The sequence below is a fragment of the Miscanthus floridulus genome, chromosome 6, assembly GCF_019320115.1.
Source record: "Miscanthus floridulus cultivar M001 chromosome 6, ASM1932011v1, whole genome shotgun sequence".
Taxonomy (NCBI): domain Eukaryota; kingdom Viridiplantae; phylum Streptophyta; class Magnoliopsida; order Poales; family Poaceae; genus Miscanthus; species Miscanthus floridulus.
Window position 1 is genome coordinate 125,180,539 of NC_089585.1, and position 25,488 is coordinate 125,206,026.

The 25,488-nt window shown below is 45.5% G+C and overlaps 1 protein-coding gene across 2 annotated transcripts; it reads right to left on the bottom strand.

The window, feature by feature from the left end:
- Window positions 1-268: 268 nt before the first annotated feature.
- LOC136456873 (nuclear pore complex protein NUP62-like) lies at window positions 269-9,243 on the bottom strand. Of its 2 annotated transcripts, XM_066456858.1 has the most exons (9): window positions 7,580-9,228; window positions 7,225-7,309; window positions 7,063-7,147; window positions 6,760-6,882; window positions 5,817-5,894; window positions 1,993-2,096; window positions 1,437-1,524; window positions 1,268-1,366; window positions 269-561 (listed from the first exon to the last, which is right to left on the bottom strand). In XM_066456858.1, the coding sequence occupies exons 1-9, from the start codon at window positions 9,063-9,065 to the stop codon at window positions 469-471; spliced, it is 2,241 nt and encodes a 746-aa protein (XP_066312955.1). In that variant the 5' UTR covers window positions 9,066-9,228; the 3' UTR covers window positions 269-468. The 2 variants fall into 2 exon arrangements, with proteins under 2 accessions (XP_066312955.1, XP_066312956.1); XM_066456859.1 differs by lacking the exons at window positions 269-561; window positions 1,268-1,366; window positions 1,437-1,524; window positions 1,993-2,096 and adding an exon at window positions 2,106-5,563 and having other exon boundaries at window positions 7,580-9,243.
- Window positions 9,244-25,488: the final 16,245 nt, after the last annotated feature.

Here is a 25,488-nt window from a genome sequence, read left to right on the forward strand (position 1 = left end):
ATTAAAGCTGTGGACGTTACGGCAACTCATGCGATTTGAACCGATATCATTTCCATTTGTGTTACTGTTCTACCAACCAAACAGCACGTAACTTTTAATTAGCCAGATAGTTCATTGAGTTACTAGTTGACTACTAGATATAGTGACGCCCTATATAGATCCAAACATACTGTAATCCTGCTAGCGAATCACGTCCAGGGTTAAACAAACCGAAGTTAGCACTATCAGTTCACATCCAAGGTTAACAAACAGAAAGCACGCTGAAAAATGACTAACCAAACAGCATGATGTGACATTGAATGGTATCAATCCAGAGTGAACCAGCTAGAGCTGCATGGCACCAAAGTACCAAACTACATGAACTGGTAGAAAATAACGCGAAACCTTGGCTGGTGGAGCAGCAGAATAACCAAGCAAAGAATGCTTACTAAGCCTCGATCAGAGCAGCAAGCAAATGACGCGAATTAATCAGCTTAACCAAAACCTGGGAATCCCAGAGTCACGTTCAGCCGAAGAGCTGTTGTTGGGCAGCCTCTGTATTCTGCCAGAGAACTCGTTAACCTAGGCCAAAAAAAACATATATCAATAATGGTTTCACGGCAGCAGATTAGACAATTAATTCCACTGAATAATCACTAATCATGCTGTTCCAAAATAAATGCATTTCTGGCTATGCAGCTAGACAGATACTTGTCTAGGTGCAGACGGTGGGAGTATTAAGAATCATGTGCATGAGATCATGAATACATCTAACATCATGCAAAGAAAAAGATGAAATAGATCGAGTTACTCTGGTTTTGATCAAAGGCAAAAGGATGGTATATAGATCAAGTTACTCTGGTTTTGATCAAAGGCAAGGGTGGTGTATAAATCAAGTTACTCTGGTTTTGATCAAAGGCAATCAATCATTTGTGAAAAGGCAGGATTTGACAGAACAGTGTATAAAAGTATCATCGGTAGCACAGAATCAGAGAATAGCATGCTACTTCCTGCCAACATCATTGCTAACATATATATACACTTGAAAAACTTATGATTTGTAAGAATGGCACAGGAATAAAATGGATAATAAGACAATAAAATAACTGTGCAGAAAGCAAGGTACCACCTTCCAGACTCAACAGGAAACACACTACAATATTTTAGGCCCATAATTTAACAAGCATTTGTTAAACAATTTGTTTTAACAGGACACCTGTCAGGTTTGAACATGCCAAACTGAAAGAAATAAAACTAAAAGTAATTATAAGCGGTTAAATATCCTGACCTTCTCATCAATCCACATCAGGGAACGCAGTTGATTATCGAGTATCCGGACCGCAACATCAAATGGTGTCATACTATTAGCGGACTCGAGCTCACCACCCTGAAATAGACAAGGGGAGTAAGAGATTGCTCGTGACTGAATAGCAAGTCTATTAGTACATGACCGTTACCTGAGTAGCATTCATAGTCTGAATGATGGATTTTACTTGTTCTGTCATATGTTGCAGTTCATGCTCCACAACTTCTGCTTGTTCATACCTTGGCATTGAAAAACAAGTTTAGTTGGAGACACAATCACACAAAACAAACTATACATGAATGATGGTAATTTTGGCATTTTCTATCACAAAATTAACAGTGTAGGCTAATTTAACGGAATAGGACAAATTCTGTAAACTTTTGTAGTTACTCCCTCTCCCAAAATCTGGACAGTTATTTGTCCAAATTCATAGTTAAAGTGTCAACTATTTTTGGGATGGAAGGAGTATATAACACCAGTGCAAACAGGCCATCAAACAAGTATAAACAGGTTGTCTGCTATTTATATACGTAATATTCAATTCAGTTCCCTCAAAAATAATATGGACCATGGAGGTCATTTTGAGAGACCAAACTACTGATTTTCTTTCCAAAATGAGTTGAACTGTGTTTTTTAAACTACATTCACCTAGATTGGAGTAAAACTATAAAACTCAGACAGAATCAAGATAAGTTTATTGAACTAACATAGTATCTCTTGCTGAAGCAGCCTCATCTTCACGAAGTAACATTCGTTCATCCTGGAATATGCGTTCAGCTTCCTCCTCCATACTCTGTAGAGCCTTGTCTACCTGCAATTATAAAACAAGTTCTTTGCAAATTAGAAGTTGAATGATTCAACCTCTCCAGAGTACATACCTTTTGGCTAAGCAAGCACATCAGATGGTCAATTAGTACTAGTTAGTACAGAGTACAGACTGCTGAAATAATATGGACATATCCAGTTCAATTGGTAGATTAGAACAGTAGTTTGATTCACACTTAATGGGTCAAGGACTCAAGGTCAAACTGGATCAAGAAAGCAGCGATAATACAGTAAACTAGAACTAGTTAGTACAGAGTACAGACTGCAGAAATTGTATTGCCAGATGTGGTTCAATTTGTAGATTTAAACTATACTTCGATTTGTGGATCTCAAGGCCAAAAATCCAAAATGGATCATGGAAACAGCTAAATTGTGTATCCTTGCCCATTTCTTCGTGATAGTAGAAACTATTCTCAACATTTAAAAAAAACAAGGCTAAACTACATAAAAAAATTGCAAGGGCACTGATTCGAATATTTTGAATAAAACACGATCACTAAGCAAGGCACGTTGCCGATGGTATTGCAGGCCTTGAATTCATCTCAAAGGAATCTCTAGTCTAAAGCAAAATCAGGATCACATACAAGGTCAAAAAAAAAAAGAAAAAAGAACTTCCATACAAGGATGCTCATAAATCTTAAGAGTTGAACTACCACGTTTGAGTTCAAGGACTTTATTAACTCATTCAAAGTTGCACCATTAGTTTCAGCAGGGAGATGTTAAACAGACACCTCATGTCTAATAAGCTATACTAGCCAAGCCAAGTAAGGCGTAGGCCTATCAAATAGCCAGCATCGCGTTCCATGGATTTCTTTTTAATTGTATGCACAATTCAAATTACCAATGCAATTTCTTTCTAACCATTGGTTATCCTGACTTCTAATTTAAGTTCAGCATAAGTCAAACTAGAACAAGTATTGTATTACTGTTAATTAGTACATATGCCAAGAAACCTTGCATTTGGAAGTTTTGTTCAAGACTGTTAAATTAGTACATATGCCAAGCCGCCTGTTCGCTTGCTCGTAAACGATCGTAAATTTCCAGCCGGGAACAGTGTTTTTCTCTCACACCAAACCAGCCAGCAGTAAATAATCCACGATACGATACGGCCTCCCGAACAGGCTGAAGGGATCCAGCATTTGGGAGCTCATTCTGTTCACAACATTGAATAGAAGTGAAGCAAATCTGAACTTCTCATTGGCAAATGATTGGTCAACCACAACTAAGACAACCAACAACAACAACATAGCCTTTCAGTCCCAAGCAAGTTGGGGTAGGCTAGAGTTGAAACCCACCAAGAGCCCCAAGTCACGGTTTAGGCACTTCAATAGCTGCTTTCCAAGTACTCCTATTCAAACATAGATCTCTAGGTATATCACAAGCTTTCAAATCTCTTTTTATTGCCTCCCCCATATCAATTTCGGTCTTCCTCTACCTCTCATATTATTAGCTTGGCTTAGGACTCCACAATGCACTGATGCCTCTGGAGGTCTCCTTTGGACATGGCCAAACCACCTCAACCGATGTTAGACAAGCTTTTCTTCAATTGGTGCTACCTCTAGACGATCACGTATATCATCGTTCCGAACTCGATCCATTCTTGTGTGACTGCAAATCCATCGCAACATACGCATTTCTGCAACACTCAGTTGTTGAACATGTCGAATCTTTGTAGGCCAACATTCTGCTCCATACAACATAGCCGGTCTAATCGCCGTTCTATAGAACTTGCATTTTAGCTTTTGTGGTACCCTCTTGTCACAGAGAATGCCAGAAGTTTGTCGCCACTTGATCCACCCTGCTTTGATTTTATGGCTAACGTCCGCATCAATATCTTCATCCCTCTGTAGCATCAATCCCAGATACCGAAAGGTATCCTTCTTAGGCACTACTTGACCTTCCAAACTCACATCTCCCTTCTCCTGTACAACTCCGCCAAAGTCGCATCTCATGTATTCGGTTTTAGTTCTGCTCAATCTAAAACCTTTAGACTCAAGGGTTTGCCGCCATAACTCTAGTTTCCTATTTACTCCCGCCTGGCTTTCGTCCACTAACACTACATCATCAGCGAACAACATACACCAAGGAATATACCCTTGTATGTTCTTGGTAATCTCATCTATTACCAAGGCTCATCAACTTAATTCACCAAGAACATACATCATCAGCGAAAAAACGATGACTCTCTCCCATAACTTCATAGTGTGGCTCATCAACTTAATTCACCGATAATTAGTACAACTTTGAATATCTCCCTTGTTCTTGTAGATTGGTACCAATATGCTTCTTCTCCACTCCTCAGGCATCTTGTTCGATCGAAAGATATTGTTGAACATCTTGGTTAGCCATACTATAGCTATATCCCCAAGACATCTCCACACCTTGATTGGGATACCATCAGGGTCCATCGCTTTGCCCCCCTTTCATCCTTTTTAAGGCTTCTCTGACCTCCGATTCTTGAATCCTCTGCACAAAGCGCCTGTTAGTGTCATCAAACAAGTCATCCAATTGAACGGTGGTATTCTCGTTCTCACCATTGAACAATTTATCAAAATACTCTTGCCATCTATGTATGATCTCATCCTCCTTCACCAAGAGCTGCTCTCTCTTATCCTTTATGCACTTGACTTGGTTGAAGTCCATTGTCTTCCTATCGCGAGCCCTAGCCATCCTATAAATGTCATTCTCTCCTTCCTTCGTACCCAAACGTCGGTAAAGGTCCTCATAGGCCCGCCCCCTTTGCCTCACTCACCGCTCGTTTTGCAATCTTCTTTGCCACCTTGTACTTCTCTATGTTGTTTGCACACCTGTCAGGATACAAGCGCTTATAGCACTCCTTCTTTTCCTTAATAGCCTTTTGCCCATCTTCATTCCACCACCAAGTGCCTTTCGAATCGCATCCGCTCCCTTTGGTCACTCCAAGCACCTCTGAAGCAACCTTCCGAACGCATGTTGCCATCTTCTCCCACATGTTGTTTGCATCACCTTCATCATTCCAAGGGCCCTCTTCAATGACCTTTTCCTTAAAGACCTTTGATGCCTCCCCTTCTAATTTCCACCACTTCGTTCTAGCAACCCTAACTTGTTTGTTCCCACGAGCTTGCACCAGAAAGCGGAAGTCAGCCACGACCAGCTTGTGTTGAGCGACCACACATTCTCCAGGTATCACCTTACAGTCCACGCATGTTCGTTTATCCCTCCTTCTTGTAAGGACAAAGTCGATTTGACTAGAGTACTGGCCGCTACTAAAGGTCACTAAATGGGACTGTCTCTTACGGAAGAAAGTGTTAGCTATCATCAGATCAAAAGCTATGGCGAAGTCTAAGACTTCCTCTCCCTCCTGGTTCCTACTACCATATCCGAAACCCCCATGAACCGCCTCGAAACCTGCACTTGATGTACCTACATGGCCATTAAGACCACCTCCTATAAAGAGCTTCTCGCTACCTACAACTAAGACAACCAAAAAAAACAAATTCATGGTAGGTAAGTCAAACTACTTATGTGCAGATAACAATGGGGGGCATAGTTCAAAGAGGTGAGGTCTTTGGCATAGTATATAAATACTGTACTGGTATGAAATAATGTAATGTCAACAGATAACCAATTACAGAAATAAGGAGAGAAACAAAAGCACAGAACGAAGGATAAAGCTACAGTCAATAAGAGTAAAGGAAACGTATAAAAACTTAGCAGAAACACAAACCTCTCGCTGATGAGTTTCTATCAACTCAAGTTGACGCTCCAAGCCTGTTTGTGTTTCAACAACTTTAGCCACCTCAGCCTGCAAAAAAAATGTACATACTCAGTAGTACAAATATCATCACAACAAAATCGTGCATAAACATCTGCAGAAGGTAAACACTAATCTGAATCAAATGAATTCACTGAGACAGTTGGAATTCCTTGAGAAACCATCGATTTTCCTGTTGTTTGGATTCCTTAAGTAATGATAAGTATGAATACTTGTTGAGCTTTTCAGACCTTCAGTGTTCACTAATCACTTGTTAATAAATCGATGACCTAAACTCCATTTCACTTGCCAATAACTTCAGTGAATGGAAATAACATATCTTCATCCACTTTCAAACTCCATATCCCACAATTTTTGTCCCATCAAAATCGATGACCTAAACTATGATTGTATAAGCTAATAAATCTGATGTTATCAAGATAAAAATCAAATCGAAATAAAGAATGTTGAATTTTAAATGGATTTTGCTGTGCCGATTTTGTATTACTATTCCAAAACTAAGTCACACCAGCAAAACTTTGCCCAGTCAAATCTCCACGAGGAGATCACCTAAAGCTCTTCTCATCACATTAACCTAACAATACACAATCCAGAACTGGGCAAACTGCAATTCAGGTCTTCGTATTACCAATATTTGTGGAACTGGATTGAACTAACCCTTCCTGGCCCGCTATAATCTCCTCATAACAAAGCATATAATATCATTTATTTTAAACATTATTTTAGAAAACGGTACTCAATAACAATCCATAATAAGCACAAGCATATGTATAACCTTGCTAATCTCCTCACTGCAAGAGCTCAAATTTGAAAATTGACAAATAGTTTGAAACCCCTGGTAATAATACAATGTGGCAGGCTGCTCGAAAAAGCGATAATAAATGAAAACACAAACCTCAAGCCTAATAAGAACATTTCTGTTTTGCAGAATTCTCTTATCCCATTCAGCTATTGCGGTGGCATGTTTCCTGAATTTCGCAGTACGGTCTTGAAGCTCATTGTTCCAGTCCCTAATAATCTACAACGCAGACAATTGTGTGAGGTATATCTCAAAAGTGAAATAGTATCAAACTGGTTAATTACAGAAATGAAGTATTCAGGAAGCACATTCTCTAACCTCCAGAGCATTGCCAATAGAAAAAAGTAATTGCCAAAGTGAAATTCAGCTAGCTGCAATTTAAATAGATAAGTGCAGTACCTCGTCAACGCTTTTGCCAACAATTTCTGATGGTAGCTTAGGTGCCTGGGACGCTGCTGGAGAGATAGATGTAGTAGTAGTCGGACTGCACAGAGAAAATAAAAAATATCAGTTCAGAATGAAGAATTAGTAGTAGAAATAGACCAGGGGAACTTGTACAACCCTGTGCTGCTAGCTTGAACAGCTGAGGAAGTTGCCTGAGTTGTGGTGCTGATGGCTGATGTGCTAGCAGCAGCAGTAGAAACACCTATAGTATAAGAAAAACATATAAGCATAATGGTCAGTATAGTGCAGGTACAATAATGATGTTGGGATCTGAAGCAACGATGTAGATTCATTTGAGATGTTATTATGCTCTACAAACTGGATTCTGTAACTTTAAGTGTGTGATGCTGTAACAATGAAGGTATTGGGACCAAATCCAGAAGCATAATAATTGGTTCAAATCAGACACGTAGGCATGGTAACAAAAACGCTGAAGAACAATTGCAGATGATGAATAACCATGTAAGCTCACCAAATGCCAGTGTGGGAGATGAGGTAGAAGCTGGTGTAGTTGTTTGAAGATTAAAATTTGGAAACCCCGTTGTTCCAGTCAAAGGAGCCGTGGTTGTCATGCCTGCAGATGTAGATGCACTTGTGACAGTGGTGGTAGTGGCAGTAGCTGCCGCTGCTGATGACGATGATGGCGCCACTGCAAAACTGAAACTACTGGTAGAAGCAGCTGGGAACAATGACCCAGATGTTGCAGAAGCTGCAGCAGCTGATGGCACAGTGGAGGCACCAGTTGCAGACACGGAAGCAAAAGTTGGTGTCGAAGCTGCCGAAGATGAACCAAACGAGAATCCAGGCGTAGTGGCAGACGAGCTACCTGCTGCACTGGTATTAGAGAACAATGAGGGAGCAGGTGCAGCCTGCGAAGTGGCCAAGGAGAAGCCAGTGGAGGGCGAGGACGCCAGTGTGGTTACTGTGGTGGTGGATGTGCTCTTGGCGAAAGCGAAGGCAGGGCTCGAGGAAGCAGATGAGAACAAGGAAGGAGCCGTGTTCCCCGTAGCCGCGCTTCCTGCTGACGGTGTAAAGCCAAACGATGGGGCGGAAGCGGTTGTTGCTGGCGAGGAAGAGAACCCAAAGGATGGCGTGGTGGTCGCAGCAGGCGCTGGAGAAGAGGCGGTGGTGGTGCTGAAGAGGGGCGCGGAGGTGGTGGATCCGAACAGTGACGAGCCAGTGGAGCCGCCAAACCCTAAAGCCGGTGCTGATGTCGCGGTGGAGGCAGTGCTTGACGCGGCCGCCCCCGAGTTGAACGAGAAGCCGACTGATGGTGCCGGGGCGGCGGGCGTGGTAGTGGTGGAACCGGACGCCGACGAGCCAAAGCTAAAGCCCGTGGCGGCTCCAGAGAAGAGGCTTGGGGTGGACGCAGCAGAAGAGGCGGCGCCGAACAGACTAGATGTCGCCGACGCGGAGGAGGTGGCCCCGAATGGGCTCGGTGTGGTCGCTGCGGAGGAAGTCCCGCCGAATAGGCCCGAGGAGGTCGCTGCAGAGCCGGTGGCGGACGCACCGAAGAGGCCGGGGCTGCTTGAGGCAGCGGAGGCGGCACCGAAGAGGCCAGGGCTGCTTGCGGCGGAGGTAGCAGCGCCGAATAAGCTAGGTGTTGTTCCGGCGGAGGATGCGGGCGTTGCGCCGAAGAGGGATGGCGCGGACGCGGCCGATGAGGCGGCCGCCGTGGACTGACCAAACGAGAAGGGGGTGGATCCGAAGCCGAAAGTGGGGGAGGAGGCGGGCGCGGCGGCGGACGAGGCCCCGAACAGGGAGGACCCGAAAGTGGGGGCAGAGGAAGCGGCGGCGGAGGGTGAGGAAAAGAGGGAGGAGCCGAAGGTGGGGGCAGGGGAGGAGGCAGCCGCCGGCTGGGAGAAGGAGAAGGCGGATGGGGTGGAGGAGAAGGAGAAGGGGGAGGAGGCCGTGGAGCCCGCGGCCGCGGAGCCGCCGAAACCGAAGGAGGTCGCCATGGCTGGGCGGGGGTGATTTGGGCGAAATTTTAGCGTGGTCTTGCCGCTGCTGGCTCCACGGCCGAGCGGCTTGCGGGGCTTGGGTCGTCTTGCAAATGCAGCGCAGGAGGGCTCCGGCCTCCGGCTTCTCTTTGGTTGCCTTTTTGTGGCGCCTTTTGAAATCCTTTGAAATAGGGTTACGACTTAGCAGAGGGAAGAGAGGATCTGAGGGCAAATGTTATGGCTGGTGGCTTAGTATTAATTTAGCAAGATTATGCTCATGTAATATTACAGTAATTCAAGTTTGAACTTGTGTGATACTATTGGAAAATTATTTTAAACGTGATGTTTGAAACATTTTTAGTCAGTCATCACTTCTACAAAGAAAGGACAACGAAGAGTAATCGCATAAAAAATAATAGACTAATTTTCTTAGCAATAATATTTTCATATTAAAAATATCAAACCAATGAGATATATGGGAGATATTACTTCTTTATGGATTTGTGGGGAGAATTTTGTACATGCACCTAATAGCAAACCAATTAGAATTTTGTAGTGGGTATAAGTGTTGAGTACCTTACAAAATTCTGTTATCAAAGTAGTGGGTAACGGTTGAGTACCTTATGAAACCGAAGGTGAGGTTTGATGTGTTTGGTATTCTCACGTGTGGATAGTTGCTCTATTCCTACCTCATTCAATCCGCTCACATTCTTATGGTGTGTTGAATAAGACTAGCTACAACGTTACCGATGCTGAAAAAACATCTCGGTATGCCACCTCATATCGATGCTCCAAACCATATATGGCCACAGTGTCAATATCGATGCTTTACTGTATGTGGGACCCGAAGTTTCAAAACCGTCTCCTTCCTTTCGAAGTCCTTCGCGCACTTGACCTTTCCCTTGCCATCAACACCGACGCCCTAGTAAAATCCACCCAAATTGATCTCCATCCACAAATCAAGGCCCTCCTTCTCCTTCAAATCTTGAATCCATACTACTCCAAGGTGGATCTGCTCGAAATCGACCCCTGGAATGACCACTTCGCACCTGCATAGAAGGATAAACATCGGAGACGTCTTCTCCTCTACGCCACACCGCGGGGGCCGTGGTCACCCGCGCTATGCCGAGCCGCGGAGCCCGTCATCACCCGCGCCTATATGCCATGACACGGGGCTACCGTCGCGCCACACCTGTAGACTATGCGCCTACGCCGAGCCACAGAGGCCGCTGCCGACGCCGCACCTATGCACCGTGCTGTGGGGCTGCCGTCGCGGTGCGCGTGTACGCAGCCGTGGAGGCCATCGTCGCCTATATGCAGGGCTCGCCCAGCTCCCGATGACGCAGCACGGCTGAATGGTGTTGGTGGATAGGAGAAGAAGGTCAGTGCTCACTACTCACTGCTCAGCGTTCGTAGGACAAATAGCCAGTTGAAAAAAAATTACTCTTTCAACACAGGGAAGGAACATGCATCGGGTAGACAAAATTTGAACTTGGCATTAATAGCCACAATGATCGGCACCGATGCTCCAACGCTCTCTCTCCTCTTTCGGAATCGCAGAAAACCAACGTTGTGGGTAGTCTAAGCGCTAGGTCATGCTGAAATGTGGGGCCAAGGCGTAAACTACATGCCTTAGTGCACTGTCTTGTGTCCCTGTAGGATTGCCCATTAGCAAACAAATTCAACTCAGCTTTCAAATTGAAAGAGCCGCTACGGGTCATCCGGACAGCTCACGAGGACTATCCGCTAGTCCCAAAAAAATCCAATTTCAGCAGTGCATACATATAGCTTTACAAATATGAGTTTCTATGATGCAAATCCTCATGGTAATCATAATCAACAAGTCGGTGCACACGAGTTATAACACATGCATGTGAAAGGGATATAACCAGAGGCGAAGCCAACAAAAAGCTTCATTGAGGTCTTCAACGTTGTAGTCTAGGATTTTTTATGTTATACACAGTGCTATAGTGATTTCTCGCTGATTTTGTCAAAAACCATAGGGGTCAGCTAACCCCAATAAAGAGGTGTAGCTCTGCCCCTGGATATAACAATAAGATAACAATAGGTTCTTAGAGCATCTCCAAGAGATTCTCTATATCCTTTCTAAATGCTAGGAATAGAGATTTTGATGAAAAACTACCATCCAATAGCTTCTCTAAATGGTTATCCAAATATAGCCACCTTCTATTCTAGATTTTTCGCCAGCCAAATATAGAAGACGAGAATGACTCTCTAGCGTGCGCACGAGATAGAAAAAAATTGTTAGAAAAATGAAAAGATATAGAAAGCAATTTGTATTCAAATAACTCTCCAAATAAAGATTTAGAGAATGAGATTTAGAAAGGCTTTTGAAGATGCTCTTGGATGAACAAAAGGGGCTATGGTCATGGTAGGGCAGATCAAAATAATCCGTACCTGTAACACCATCGGTGTTACACCCGAAATCATTTACTAAAACATGTCATGAGCATCATGTTTATATGTTAGTGCATGTGATAAAGTGCGTAGATCAATTTCTTGTAACCTAAAATAATTAATAAAAATGTTAAACGAAAGTTGATTCAATAGCTCATGTATATCAGGTAGGGTTTAAAACTAATTTTTATTGAACAAAAACACTATAGAACATATGTGTAGCGCTTAAATAAAGTTTGGAATATGAACTTTGTAGATGGAAATGAAATACTTGCCGTAGAAAAAATAATATTCTAGCCAACATTTCTAATAGCCTAGAAATACAATTTGGAATCAAGTTCAGCTCAAAGACTTAGATTTTTAAGTGTATAGATAGCTAGAAAATGCCATATTTGGCAATTTATTTTGTGAAACTAGGTTAAGAAAAGGTGTTATTTTTAGCTCGGGTTGTAGCCTTATATGCCATCTTAAGCATGGTGAAGATGGTTTAGGTCCAGAAGCAACTGTTTAGTTTTATAGGCGCTTTAAATTTCGTGCATAGCCCGGGTGAGCGCGGTCACCACACCTCGGGGGCGCGACGTCGCCATGCTTGCTCGCTCTGTGCGTGCACGCGCGCTACCGCGCGTGTTCGGCTGCTTTGACCTGGCTGTGGCCTGGCCGCCGCTGGCTCCTGGCGCGCGGAGCCGCTGCCGCTGCTTGCGTAGCCTGACGGTGCTGCCGCACTGCCGACCCACCCGCACCGCGACGCAGACGCTGCCAGTGCCGTCGTCTCGCCGTCATGTTCGTGCCTCCCTCTGCATCTCTGCACCACTGCCGGCCCAGTGCGATGCTGCCTCTACCACGCGCACGTGGTTGGGCTCACCGTCACCTTGTTATTAATGGCACTACGGCGGCGGGCCACGTCGGTCATGAACGCACGTGCCTGTCTGCTAGCGTGTAGACGTGGGTCTCCACGGTCGCATCAAACCACATCTAGCCAAGGTGCGCACACGTCGAGCCACCGGTCGTACCCCACCACTCTCTCTTTGTTCTCATCTCTCTGCCGTCGTTGGGCCACGCCATCAATTAGCCACCGAGTGATCACCTCCATTCAATTCAGCGCATCCATGTCTTCACCATTAGGTGCTCTCATTTTCCGACCCCACCAAGCCATAAAGAAGGCGCTGCCAAGCTTCAATTTTGGAGTTTTCTCGCCGCCGTGCCGATAAGGCCACGTCCGATCATGGATGTGGGCAACCCTCCTACCGTTCCTCACCAATTCACTTACACCACTAGTTTCATCTTGCCTCCCTCTTCACCTTGCGCACGTCAGTGGAACCGCTACCGCCTCCCCATCGTTGCTGACGTAACCGTGCCGCCACGGTGCGTCGCCGTACGACTTCGACTCACGTGGTCAACCCTCCTCCGTCATCCTCCGCCCCAACCGTCACCTCGGCCTGATCTATGGGTAGCCTCCTGATGCTCACGCGCTAACCAATTAGACCTATAGCTACCCTAGCTCACTGGAACAGTGGCACCGCCATCGCGGATGGCCACGCGCCGCTGCAGCCTTTCGTAGCCAGTCGTGTCACCCCGCACCACCGCTTAGCATAGCCGCTCGGGTCAGAGATGGTGACCAACCCCTTAGGTGGTTTGTCGAAGGTCCTAGGTGGTCGGCGCAAACACGCTGTGTCATCGGCCATCACACCGCTGTGAGCTAGGTCGCTGGGGGTGTGCATGGGGGAATTCCAAGAAGGCCAAGGGGTTAAGTGAGAAGGCCTAAGAGAGGAGAAAATAGTGTTAGTACTTAATTGTAAATTAGGAGAAGTTCGAGGTCTCTTTTGCAAAATTGCCAGCGAGCGCGGGCTTTCCCCGACGTGGGCCGTCTCCGCGTGGGCTGGCCTCGCGTGAGCCGCTGTAACACCCTTGATGTTACACCATAAATCATTTACTAAAATATGTCATGAGCATCATGTTTATGTGTTAATGCATGTAATAAAGTGTGTAGATCAATTTCTATAACTCGAAACGATCAACTAAAATGCGAAACAAAAGTTGATTTGATAGTCATGTTATATCACTTAGGGTTTAAAACCATTTTTATTAAGTAAAAATGCTATAGAACATATATGGGTCACCTTAATAAAGTTGGAAGTACAAACTTTGTAGATGACAGTGAAATATTTACGGTCGAAAAATAATGTTACTAGATAATATTTCCACTAGCTTTGAAATCACAAATGGAAATCAAATCCAGCTCAATAACTTAGAAATTTTCAAGCCTGCCAACAGTTAGACACTGCTATATTTAGCAATTTATTATGAGAGATTGGGTTAAGGAGTGGTATAGTGTTATAGCTCGATTTGGTAGTCTCATATGCCATCTTAAGCATGGTAAAGACGGATTAGGTCTAGGAGCAATCGTTTGGTCATGTTGAACTTTTTAAAATTTGTGTGTGTCACTGTCTCGGGTTGGTTGGTGCGGGGTGCACGATCACCGTGCGGTCTTCTCACACCATGCACATGGCCATGTCCTGCGCGGTCAGCCGTGCCACCGCGCTTGGTCGGTCGAGCCGCCTGAGCTTGGTCGAGGCCGGCCGCAGCAAGCCGTTGGCCCTACGCCCTACTGCCTAGCCTCTCGCTACCGCCATGGGTGCGGCCGCGCTGCGCTGCTATCGCGTTCACCACTGCTCCTCACAGCATGACATTACTGCTACCGTCGCATCATCGTTGGGTCCACGCCGGTCCGCTGCACCTCTACGCTGTTGCCGGCCCTATGCTTGTCACCTCTATCGTGAGCATGTGGCGAGCCACCATCACTATGCCATTTATGGCACTACGGCCGTGTGGGCCACGCCGGTCGGGCACACACACCCTCGATTAGCGTCGATGCGTGGGCCTCCTGGTCCCACCGCTCATGTCCTGCCAAGGCATGCATGAGCCGAGCCCACTATCACGTCGTCTCTCTCTTTCCCTCTTCTCCCTCTGTTTTCCGCCGCCGTCGCATCACGTCGTGGTGAGCCAGAGAGCGAGCACCACTCATCAATTTCTTTTGCTCGTGTCTCCACCTTCACGCCCCCTCTCTAGCCGACCCCACCCCACCTTAACTCGTGCCACGCTAAGCTCTAATTTTGGAGTTTTGCCTTTGTCATGCCATTAAGACCGAACTTGGCCACGAACGAGGACAGTCACCCACCACACTATTCCACGCCAATCCACCTATCTCACGAGCTTTGCCTCCACCTCCACTTCACCCTGAGTGCCTCGCATGCACCTCTACCGCCTCACCATAGCTGCTAACATGGTTGCGCCATCTTGGAGCGCTGCCGCACCCCTCCGATCGCGCACAGCCAGCCCTTATCCGCTGACCGTTCCCTCAACCACCACCATAGCCGTGATCGGGATAAGCTCAGGTTGCTCACACACTAGCCAATAGCTACGCAGTGGTCTAGCATGGGCGATACGGCCGCGCCAGGATCGCACATGGCCGCTCGCCATGGCCACCGCTCCTGCAAGCTCCGCTGCTCCCGTAACTTCATCTATTGTAGGCACTAGGACCGTAGATGTAGGTCGACTCGCTAGCGGGGCTGCTGCGTGCCTTAGTTGGTCGACGTGACCGTCCATTGCCACGCCCACCGCGCTGGCGTGCGCGGGGATGGCCGAGGACCTTGCCGTTGTAAAGAGGAAAAAGATCTGATGGTTTCGTTGCAAAGTCGCTGTCTTTAGAAATAGTAACATAGACTGCGGGTTGTGTTTGCTCATAGCCCAGGGGCGTTTTTGCAAGAGTACCAGCGCGCGCTTCCTCATTGTGGGCCGCCTCGGCGGGTGGGCTGTGCCATGCCTGTGGGCCGCCGCACGCTCGCGCCTACGTGCGTTGCGTCGCGTGGGCCGAAATCAGTTTAGTTTTTTCGAAGAGAATAGAAATAGCTTTTCATTTGTATTTCTGAGCTGAACTTTGGTAATTAATATAAAATCATGTATGTATCCAAAAATTATGAAACCAATTTTGTTAAGTTTCTAAAATTATGCTATATTTGTTAGTGTATTTCGTTTATATATATACTTGTCGATACCAGAAGCTATTAAATCATTTGAGAGTGCTTAATATTATTTGGTTAAATATTGTAGGAATTTTTGTGACAAAATGGTGATAGCTTTTGCTCTAAAAAAATTACAGTAGCTTCATGGTATTATTTTGTGCTCACTGTAATTTTTGTAGCTTTAGAATAGACTTAACATAAGGGTAGTTAAATGCTCTTTGTTTCAAATATACATTAAATCATTAGTAGAAATAGAGATATATCTTTCATTTGTAAAGCTAGGTGTTTGTTAGTTGAACCCAACACTTTATTTGATGAAAATGGTAAGTAGTTAGTATCTTGACCATTAGAGCTAGCTTAGCGGCTTAGTAGATGTATTTTTATTTTAAGAATTATTGTTGCCAAAATGCTAAGTGTTGCATCATCATCGCATGCATGTAGAGAACGAGTTGACAGAGATCGTGACCATCGGAGTCTCGGAGATCACGAGTTTAAGTAGGTGATCAAGGAGTATGAGGAGGAGATCCTCGTGCAGGAGGAGGTTCTAGAGCCGCCACTGACTAACTTAGCCCAAGGCAAGCCCCGGTGCATAACCCTTATTTTGAGTAATCACTGAATATATATATATGTTATGTGCATTTACGTTACAGGCTTATTATTGAAACTATATGCATAGATAACCTACCTATGAGTCCTACTAGCATAGGTCGAGTAGCTGCTATACTTAGGCTATCAGTAGCATGAGTAACCTGCCGTTACTCGTAATAGGTGATTATTATTATCACTCCCTTGATAAAATAGTGAAAGGAAATGGAGACCTGGCAGGGATATGGTATGGATATTTTATCATTTATTTTCTCAATTATCTTATCAGGATGAGCTGATCCTCCAACCGTCATGCAAGGTCCAATGCCCCAGGCTCGAATGTGTCAACTCAATTTAGAGGTGAGCTCGTTCTTAAGCGATTTTTTTTATACTTTTGAGAATAGACTACTACCTAATAATGTTATCTTGCTTAGGAACATTAGAGAGGATCATGAAGGACTTAGAGGACATGGTGGAGATGAAGATGACCAGTAAGGACGTCCAACAGAAACCGGAGGCTCGGTCCAACATGATTTCGAGTTTGTCTCGTCCTCTAGGACCAGTCTGCCTTAAACTGGTCACCCAAGACGTATTCGGACTCCGTTTTTGACGATCCATATATGGATGGAAAGCTAATTTGATAAGGAAGCCAATCCAAGTGCTCTCATATCAAAAGCTCTTCGGAATTAACAGGAATCATCGAAACAAGTCAGCATCCAGAATCTGCCAGGGTGCTACGACACCATCTTTTGGTCCGTTGGACCATGTATCATATTTGGGCCCATTAGGAGCGTGTCCAGGGGTCTTGCACGACTCTATAGTCTTAATAAACAGCCACTACCCCTCCATTAGGGTTTGAATTTTACTTAGATTATTCTGTCAAGAACAGTTTCGTCGTTCATCGGTTTGTGAGACCCCAACTTTGATAGATTAATCATTCATCTGTAATTTGGTTGTATTCTTTCTTATTCTTGCTTGTGTTCTTTATTGCGCAGGTAGGGATTAGCCTTCTTAGCGAGGTCAACCTAGTCCGAGACTCAGTTGATAACCAGAGGAGTTGCGGTGCTAAGATCGTAGGGTTCGATCTAAAGCCGGATCGGTGTGTCATTCTCCGCCACAATGATAGTTATCATCACCTGACGGAAGATCGGGATCCCCGTTCCCATTAGTATTGGTGGGTGTAAGAGGTTATGTCCTATGGCCAACGGGGCATAACTTGGTTATACTGTTTTCCCTGTCCATGTCGGTTAAGGACCAGCCATTGCATTGGATTCTAGTCAGGTCACAGACTTAGTATCCTGAGCACATACTTGTTTATGGAGTAGGGAAGGCTCATTGCTCTCTTGTCGTAGGTTCTGACTCTTTTCAGACCGACTAATTGGAGGCGGGGATGGTGGAGATCTAAGCACCACGCTGAGTCCAGGACTTAGGTGTGGGGGCTTGGAGTCTAAGTTTGGACAGAAACCTAGACCCCTTGACAGGAGAGCGGTGGGTTGGTCCTACTTATGCCTAAGGTGCAAGCGGGACGTGTGTTTTAGGGTACCCAGCTAAGCTACATTGATTTGTGAATTGTCGTGTAATATGGTACAACTTGTCTATGATCTAGCACCGTAGTAAGAACTGGAAGATGAAAGATGGTGAAATGGATATGATTGCTTAACTCTTTCTTGAAAGTAGAACAGGTGCTTATATAGAATGGTTAGCTAACAAACTAATCATGACTGCTAATAAAACACATACATAAGGATTTACTACTAGTATTGCTTTTTACAAAAAGGAAACCCAACAAACCATAAAGGCTATCATATCCTTTGAAGTCAGAAAAAGTATTTCCACTAGTCGGGTAAGTCTTGCGAGTATATTATGTACTCAGATTTTATTTACCCCTGTTGCAGGTGCAGCTTGAGGAGTAGCTGTTGTGTAGAGGATTCTTCTGGTGGACACAGACGGATCCTTGTATCTTATCGTTAGATGTTTATTGTAATTCTGCCATTTAAATTCCGCACTCTGTACTTTGTATTGTAATAATGTATTTCTAAGAATTCTTGTTGTATGAAATGGACTAAGAATTGTAAACTTGTTCTTATTATTAGATCCTAGAGAAAAAACATGGATTGTTCGAGTTCTTTCTTGGGGTGTGCTCGACGAAACCGTCTGATATAGCTTGCTTTCGGGGTGCTTAGTGTCTGGTGGAAGACGGGCGCCTCCGAAGGTATGTTATTTCGAGCGGTTCTGCCATAGCCGCGCCTGCGGGCCGCTGCGCGCGCTTGCTGTGTTGCGTGGGCCGCTCGTGTGGGCTGCGCAGGAGGATCCATTTTTCTTTTTTCATAAGGAATTAGAAATAATTTTCTAATTTAATTTATGAGTTGATCTTTGGTAATTAATACAAATCATGTAGGTGTCAAAAAATGGTGAAACAAATTTTGTTAGGTTCCAAAAATTATGCTCTATCTGTTAGTGTATTTAGTTCATATATGTACATGTTGATACCATAAGCTATTAAATCATTTGAAAATGTTTAATTTTGTTAGGATAATTATTGTAGAAATTTTTGTGGTAAAATTTGTGATAGCTTTAGTCCTAAAATTTTGATAGTAGCTTCATTGTATTATTATATGTTCATGGTAATTTTTATAGCCTTAGAATAGACTAAACATTAGGGTAGTTAAATGCTCTTTGTTTCAATATACATTAAATCATTAGTAGAAATAAAGATATATACTTAATTTGTAAAGCTAGGTGTTTGATAGTTGAACCCAACACTTTACTTGGTAAAGATGATAGTTAGCTTAGTACCTTAGTCATTAGAGCTAGCTTAGTAGCTTAGTATGCGTATTCTTAGTTTAAGAGTTGTTGTTGCCTAAATGCTAAGTGTTGCATCATCATCACATGCATGTAGAGAACGAGTTGGCGGAGATCATGACCACCGGCGATCACGAGTTCAAGGAGATCATCGAGGAGTACGAGGAGGAGATTCTCGTGCAGGAGTGTGGTAGAACCGCCTAAAATCGTCGAGGAGTACGGAGGCGCTTGTCTTCCACTAGACACTAAGCACCCCGAAGGTGAGCTGCACCGGACAGTTCCATCAAGCAAACCCCATAGGGAACCCAAAAATCCACATTTTTCAACAGAAACATAAATAGGAGAATAAAGCTTACAACATTTTAGCCATTTCTAACAACACTTTCCATGCAACATCAGAGTATAATATTTATTATTTATAACAGCGGAATATAAACATGTTATCAGAGTTTTAGCAGAAATAAAATCATTTAATGACAAGTTAAACATTAACATGATGATCCGTTATATATATCATAACAGGTTATATAAGTTTTTCTATTATAAAACATTTTGGGTGGAAGTTTTAAATAAACTCTATGTCTCCAACGTTAAGGAAATCCTCGCTGAGCCCACCAGGAGGTTTCCACACACAAGTGTCAGCTCCACATGTTCCTAGCACTTGCAATAGGGTAGAACAAACCCTGAGTACTCAATTGTACTTCGCAAAGTGTAGCTGTCACGAGGAAAGAAAAGACTCTAATGATATACAAGGCTATCTGGCTTATGGGTTGTTGCATATACAGGAGCATTACTAAGCGTGCATCCTTATATTCAATTTTATTACCAGTCATCATTAGTTCATTAACTAACAATTCTATGTAGACACCTATGCTACTTTCAAGCAGGTGGTAAGCAATCATAACTATTTTACTATCTTTCATATTCCAGTTCTTACAACGATGCTAAATCATAGCCAAGTTGTACCAGATTACCCGACGATTCGTGAATCAATGTAGCCTAGCTGGGTACCCTAAAACACACGTCTCGCCTGTACCCCAGGCACAAGCAAGACCAACCCACCACTCTCTTGTCAAGGGGTCTAGGTCCCATCCAAACTTGGACTCCAAGCCCCCACACCTGAGTCCCGGACTCAGTGTAGTGCTTAGACCTCCCCCATCTCTGCCTCCAATCAGTTGGTCCAAAAAGAGCCGAAACCCACGACAAGAGAGCAACGAGCCTTCCTTGCTCCCATAAGCAAGTATGTGCTCAGGATAATAAGTCTGTGACCTGACTAGAACCCAATGCAACGGTCGGTCCTTAACCGACACAAGCGGAACGAGTGCAATCCGAGCCTTGCTCGAATACCTAACCAAGTCCAGATCCAAAGTACCTTTCTGCTCGGTCTCCAATTAGCATTCGTATATATATCCCAGGTGATAACAATATAATAACAATAATAATATATTTTCTATCTCTCGCGAGTGACAGGCAATCACTCGACTTCTACCAGAGTTCTGTAGCATAGCAATCTATACGATCCTATTCTACTAGTAAAACTCATAGGATAAGGATATATATATGCACGTGGGTTTCATTCAACTCCTTAAAACTTAATGCACACGCGTAAAATAAAGTGCAGAATAATAGGGGTTATGCATCGGGCCTTGCTTGGGTAAGATATAATCAAAAGTTAGCATTCCATCATGGTGACATGATCATCAAGACACCATCTTTTCCGCTACCTCGGCCAACTCCACGATCCATTGTTGTTCCTATTATGATATACGTGGATGCAACGCAGAGACGCAATTAATCAATAGTAACAGCAACTCTATAATATGATTATGCTCCATGAGCTAACAAGCTAGCTTAATAACTAACGTACTAGTCTACGTATCCACATCGCCAAGTAAGGCTTGTTCCAAAAAATGTTTTCATTCTACAAACCCTCAATTATTTTTGACATTTGATTGGTTAACTATATATTTTCATACTCGGGCTCATTTAGTTACCTTAACAAACTAATTCCTATGGGGCTACAAAAATTATAGTGAGCACCTAATATTGTTAGGAAACTACTGTAAAAATTTTAGGGCCAGTACTTCTACCAATTCATAATAATAATTCCTACAAGTTCATGTTTTACCTATTTTAAGTGCTTCAAATTAATTAGTCTACTCTTGAAAAATCTATGAAACTAAGTGAACAAAATACGTTATCAGGTAGGTCATGATTTTAGGAACCTAACAAAATTGGTTTCACAATTTTTTGTTAGCTACACAAATTTTCCTTGAATTTACAAATTTACCCTAGAAACTAATTTGGAAACTCTTTAGAAAAGGAAAAGCCGGTGGCCAACGATTTTGGCCCAGCAACCTAAATGGGCCGCGACGGGGAGCCCGTGCGTGTAGTAAGCCAGCCCAACAAGTGGCCAGCGACAGGGCGCTCGCGCGCGCCCACGCACCTTTTGCAGAAAAACCCTCAACGTAATAGATTATCACGCGGCGTCACTGAGCACTATTACACCAGAGACAAGCTTTGCACTAAGGACCCCGAATGTTTTCGCCTTCACAATGGGGAGGTCCCTGCTCTACCCCGCGTTCGCTGGCATGGTGACTAGCGGCATGGGCGGCTACGTTGGGCACCCTGAGCTCGCTACCATGGGGTAAGGAGCCAACATTTGCCTACTGCTAAGCGCGCACTCCTAGGTAGCGGTGGGGAGCTTAATGGTGCACTACCAAGGGCTAGCCTCGGTGATGGGCAGAGCTATGCCACGGTGTCCTCGTTTCGGCGACCTAAGGCTCTACCGAGGTGGTGGTGGTGATGGATGAGCACCAGTAGCTCACTAGGGTTCATGTTGCGGTGGTGGTTGAGGCAGAGGAGCGATGAGGCGACCCGGCTACATGCGCCCACACCTCACGGCGGCATGCCGAGCGTGACACCGGTGCGCCACCACTCCAATGGTGGACTCCTTGGACAAAACAACACGAGCACCAAGCGGAGGGGGTCAAGGTGAGTTTATGGTCTCAAGCAATCGAACTACTATCGCTCCAATCCTACCTCTCTCCCTAGTTCTAGGTCATGGCGGTGACCATTGCTGTCGATGAAATATGGTCGGCAGTCCACCGAGGGGGTGCCCGTGGTGGTAGATTATCGATAGACGGTGCGAGTAATCAGGAACCAGATGGTGATACAAGATGTAGAGACAGCGATTTAGACAGGTTCGGGTCATCTGATCGACGTAATACCCTACGTTCTGTGTCTTTGGTATATTGTATTGAGATGTATACAAATTAACCTATCCTCTAGGGGACCCTTGTCTCTCCTTATATACTCCGAAGAGATAAGGTTACAAGTAAAGTATCTAATTTGGTACTATTACAATATCTAGTACAACTTGTAATCTTGATGTGTACGCCTTGATCTTACGGGCCGGGCCACCTCGCATGGTGCGGCCCATGTACCATCTTGTGGTACCCGGGGGTATATCCCCCACAGCTAGTCCCCGAGCGCCATGTATTCTGATGCGACACGCCATTTTAACCTTCTCCGAACAGTGAGGCTTGAGTTATTGACATCTCTGACCACCGTTGTTGTCGGAGAAGTAGGTTGTTCGAAGAATGTATGGTGCTCTTAAGAAGAAAGAAAAAGATTTTTGTCCCGGGAAGTGTGCCTACTTGTATTTCTGAAAAGAAATGTAAGTGCGTCTTGAAGCGTAGCATCTTTGATCATCAGAGGCGTAGTGGTCAAAAAACAAGCACATTCACCACAAGGTGAAGTGTGCCCACTTAGTCCCCAAGCCTGGTAGTAGGTGACGTAGGCACGTGGTGCCAGGGTCTAAAAAGAATTCCTAGTTAAGTTGAGAATCCAATCGTCGTACAGGCGATACGAGATGCACCGGCAGATGCATCGTACCGATGTAGTCTCCGAGCTTGCTGGAAGACGAGGTATGAGCCTTGTAGCAAGGTCTAAACGAAAAAGAATATCCCAACTGTATGCGAGTCGCCAGTCGCATGTAGTTGAGACGCAAAGTCCCTGAGCTGTGGTCGGAGAGTGGTCAAGGCAGTCCCCGAGCACAGGTCAAGGAGCGAGCGACGAAGTCCCCGAGCTGTGGTCGGAGAGTGATCGAGGCAGTCCCTGAGCACAGGTCGAGGAGCGAGCGACGAAGTGCCCGAGCTGTGGTCGGAGAGTGATCGAGGCAGTCCCCGAGCATAGGTCGAGAAGCGAGCGACGAAGTCCCCGAGCATAACTCGAAATTCCTGCAATATAAATATGTAGAATGGTAGTACATGATATACAAAATAATAAATTATGGAGAAAAATCAGCGGTGAAGAAACAACGCTCAGCAGTCATTTGCAAATGAGCATGATGTGATAAAGCAGTTGGTGCTTTGTAAACATTAGTGTTAATATGAAGTTTGTGTTTATACTTAATATAAACCGCCTGACCAGTTAGTATGTAGCTGAGTCTCCAGCCCTAGCTAGCCCGTGAACCATAACGTGGGGCGCGGAGCCCGTGCACGTGTAGGAAGAATAAAGCGTCGCTAAGGAGCCACTGCCGACCACCCATAACGCAGAGGGCAGACGCTCGTGCACGTGTAGGGAGGAGCCAGAGACAGGGCCGTCTCTGTAGGCATCGAGCGTCAACGTGACTGGTCGAGGATTTACATTAAGTATAGTTGTATGTTATATTTAAGATGGTATACATGGACAAACGTTATTTGAAGAATAATCATGACGAGGACGTTGTGGAGAAACGTCGTAATGAAAATTATATTAAATATAAATATTAGAAGTGTACTTATCTTTGATAGAAATCTGGTCGGTGGCGATGAAGTCGTCCGGTCCTCGAGCTTTCCGACCTGTCATCATGATGGTGGTCGCAGTTATCGTAGCGTCGTTCTTCGCGGCAATCATTATTGCGACGTGGTCTGGTGGTCGATGTGGTCGAAGCTCAGCGGAGCTGCTCGGGACATGGTCGACGTGGTCTGGTGGTCGAGGTGGTCGGAGCTCGGTGGAGCCGCCCGAGACGTGGTCGGAGCTCGGCAGAGCCACCCGAGACGTGGTCGACGTGGTCCATGGTCGTTGTGGTCGGAGCTCGGCGGAGCCGCTCAGGCCGTGGTCGACGTGGTCGGAGCTCGATCAGTTCGGTGGTCGGAGTAAGTAGTCCGGGCGACGTCGTCCTTCTACGGCTCGCTTGGTGGCTCGGGTGGCTTAACGCAGTCGAACAGGTGCGCGGAGTCGTAGGCGAGCCCGCATAGTCGATCCCATGTTAGAGGCAAGTCACGAGGATTTTTGCAGGCGTGACCGGTGCATGCGTAAGCACGTATATGCAGAAACCAAGATTAATACGTCGATCACTTTTGGCTAGCTTGCTTGGATCATGTTCACGTCATGGTGATGTGAGCCACGCATAATTTGCTTGCTTGCTGATCAGCTCTTATCCGACTAGCGGCTCTCTCTACCACGCAATCCCGTGCACCCACGGCAATCCCGAGCTGGACTACCATGTCGACAATGGCGTTGTATGCCTCAACACGACCTTCTTGCCATGGGGCGGCACGCGCTCATGCATGGCCAGGTGACCCGACGGAGGCGTAGTGTTGAGTGAGAGCGAGAGCATCGCGGCCGTGGGCTCCTGATCGAGCGTGACCTTGCTGCTTGTCTGACGTACATGGAAGCTATAATTAGCTTGCATGGTGGTGTAGATCATGACGTGATGCCATAACGCTGCTTTCAAGTCTCGTCGTTGACGCATGCCGTGGCTGAAGCTTTGACTTCATATTCGCCAACACGAGATGCACGCGGGACAGATCTCATTGCGAGTTTTAAGATCGGATCTGATAAAATTTGCTGCAGCTGAGGTCGCCTGGCTTCTAGCCGACTTGCTTCTTGGTGTTGGTCCCAGCCAACATCCAGGCGAGTCAGAGCTGGATGCTTGAGAGGTGAAGTCCCGCCGCAGGTAGCCGGACGGTTGTTGTCGCCGTAACGTCGAGACCGTAAGGCTGTTGAAGAACGCCGCCTCAGAAAGTCAGGTTGCCACGAACGGCGTTGTTCTTGAGGTCCCATCTGGTTCGCCATGGATCAGCACGCACAACCCCTAAAGACACGATGAGATCCCCCACAATTGCCCGCGGTGAGCAGAACCTCGAATCGACACGATGAAGGACATCTGCTGGGACTAGGTACAGTAGGGGCGACTAGCTGGCTTCCTATGCTACCTACTGGCATGAGGACATGGCTGAAAAGCCTTGAGCTCGGCGAATTAGAAAGGCGGAGGCGTGGGGTTATGGCCAAGACCACGTCAGAGGGCACACGGGTGAGCTCGAGAGGGTTGAGCGAGTTAAAGCGAGACTCTAGTCGGTGACGGCAGCGAGCTCATGCACATAGGCGATGAGGCCCGATGATTTGGCATGACACGCATAACTCAAAGTGACCAAACCTGAGCAGAGCCCTCCATGGCGGCTAGCGGTAGGGCAGAGAAGCGTCCCATCGCCCACTGGAGCCGAAGCCAAAGACCTAGACGCGACGACATAGGATGGCTCAAGTGCTCGACGTGGTAGGTGCATTGAAGGGTGAGGCGAGTGCCACATCCGCCGAGTCCACTCCGCCGCGGCCATGACATGCTCTGCGCA

Excerpts from the sequence above, each read along its gene's own strand:
- LOC136456873 (XM_066456858.1), bottom strand. The coding sequence starts at position 9,065 with ATGGCGACCTCCTTCGGTTTCGGCGGCTCCGCGGCCGCGGGCTCCACG. Across the intron at positions 2,097-5,816 it reads TAGAAACTCATCAGCGAGAG|GTAGACAAGGCTCTACAGAG; the intron begins GTTTGTGTTTCT and ends TTATAATTGCAG. Across the intron at positions 1,525-1,992 it reads GCTTCAGCAAGAGATACTAT|GTATGAACAAGCAGAAGTTG; the intron begins GTTAGTTCAATA and ends TTCAATGCCAAG.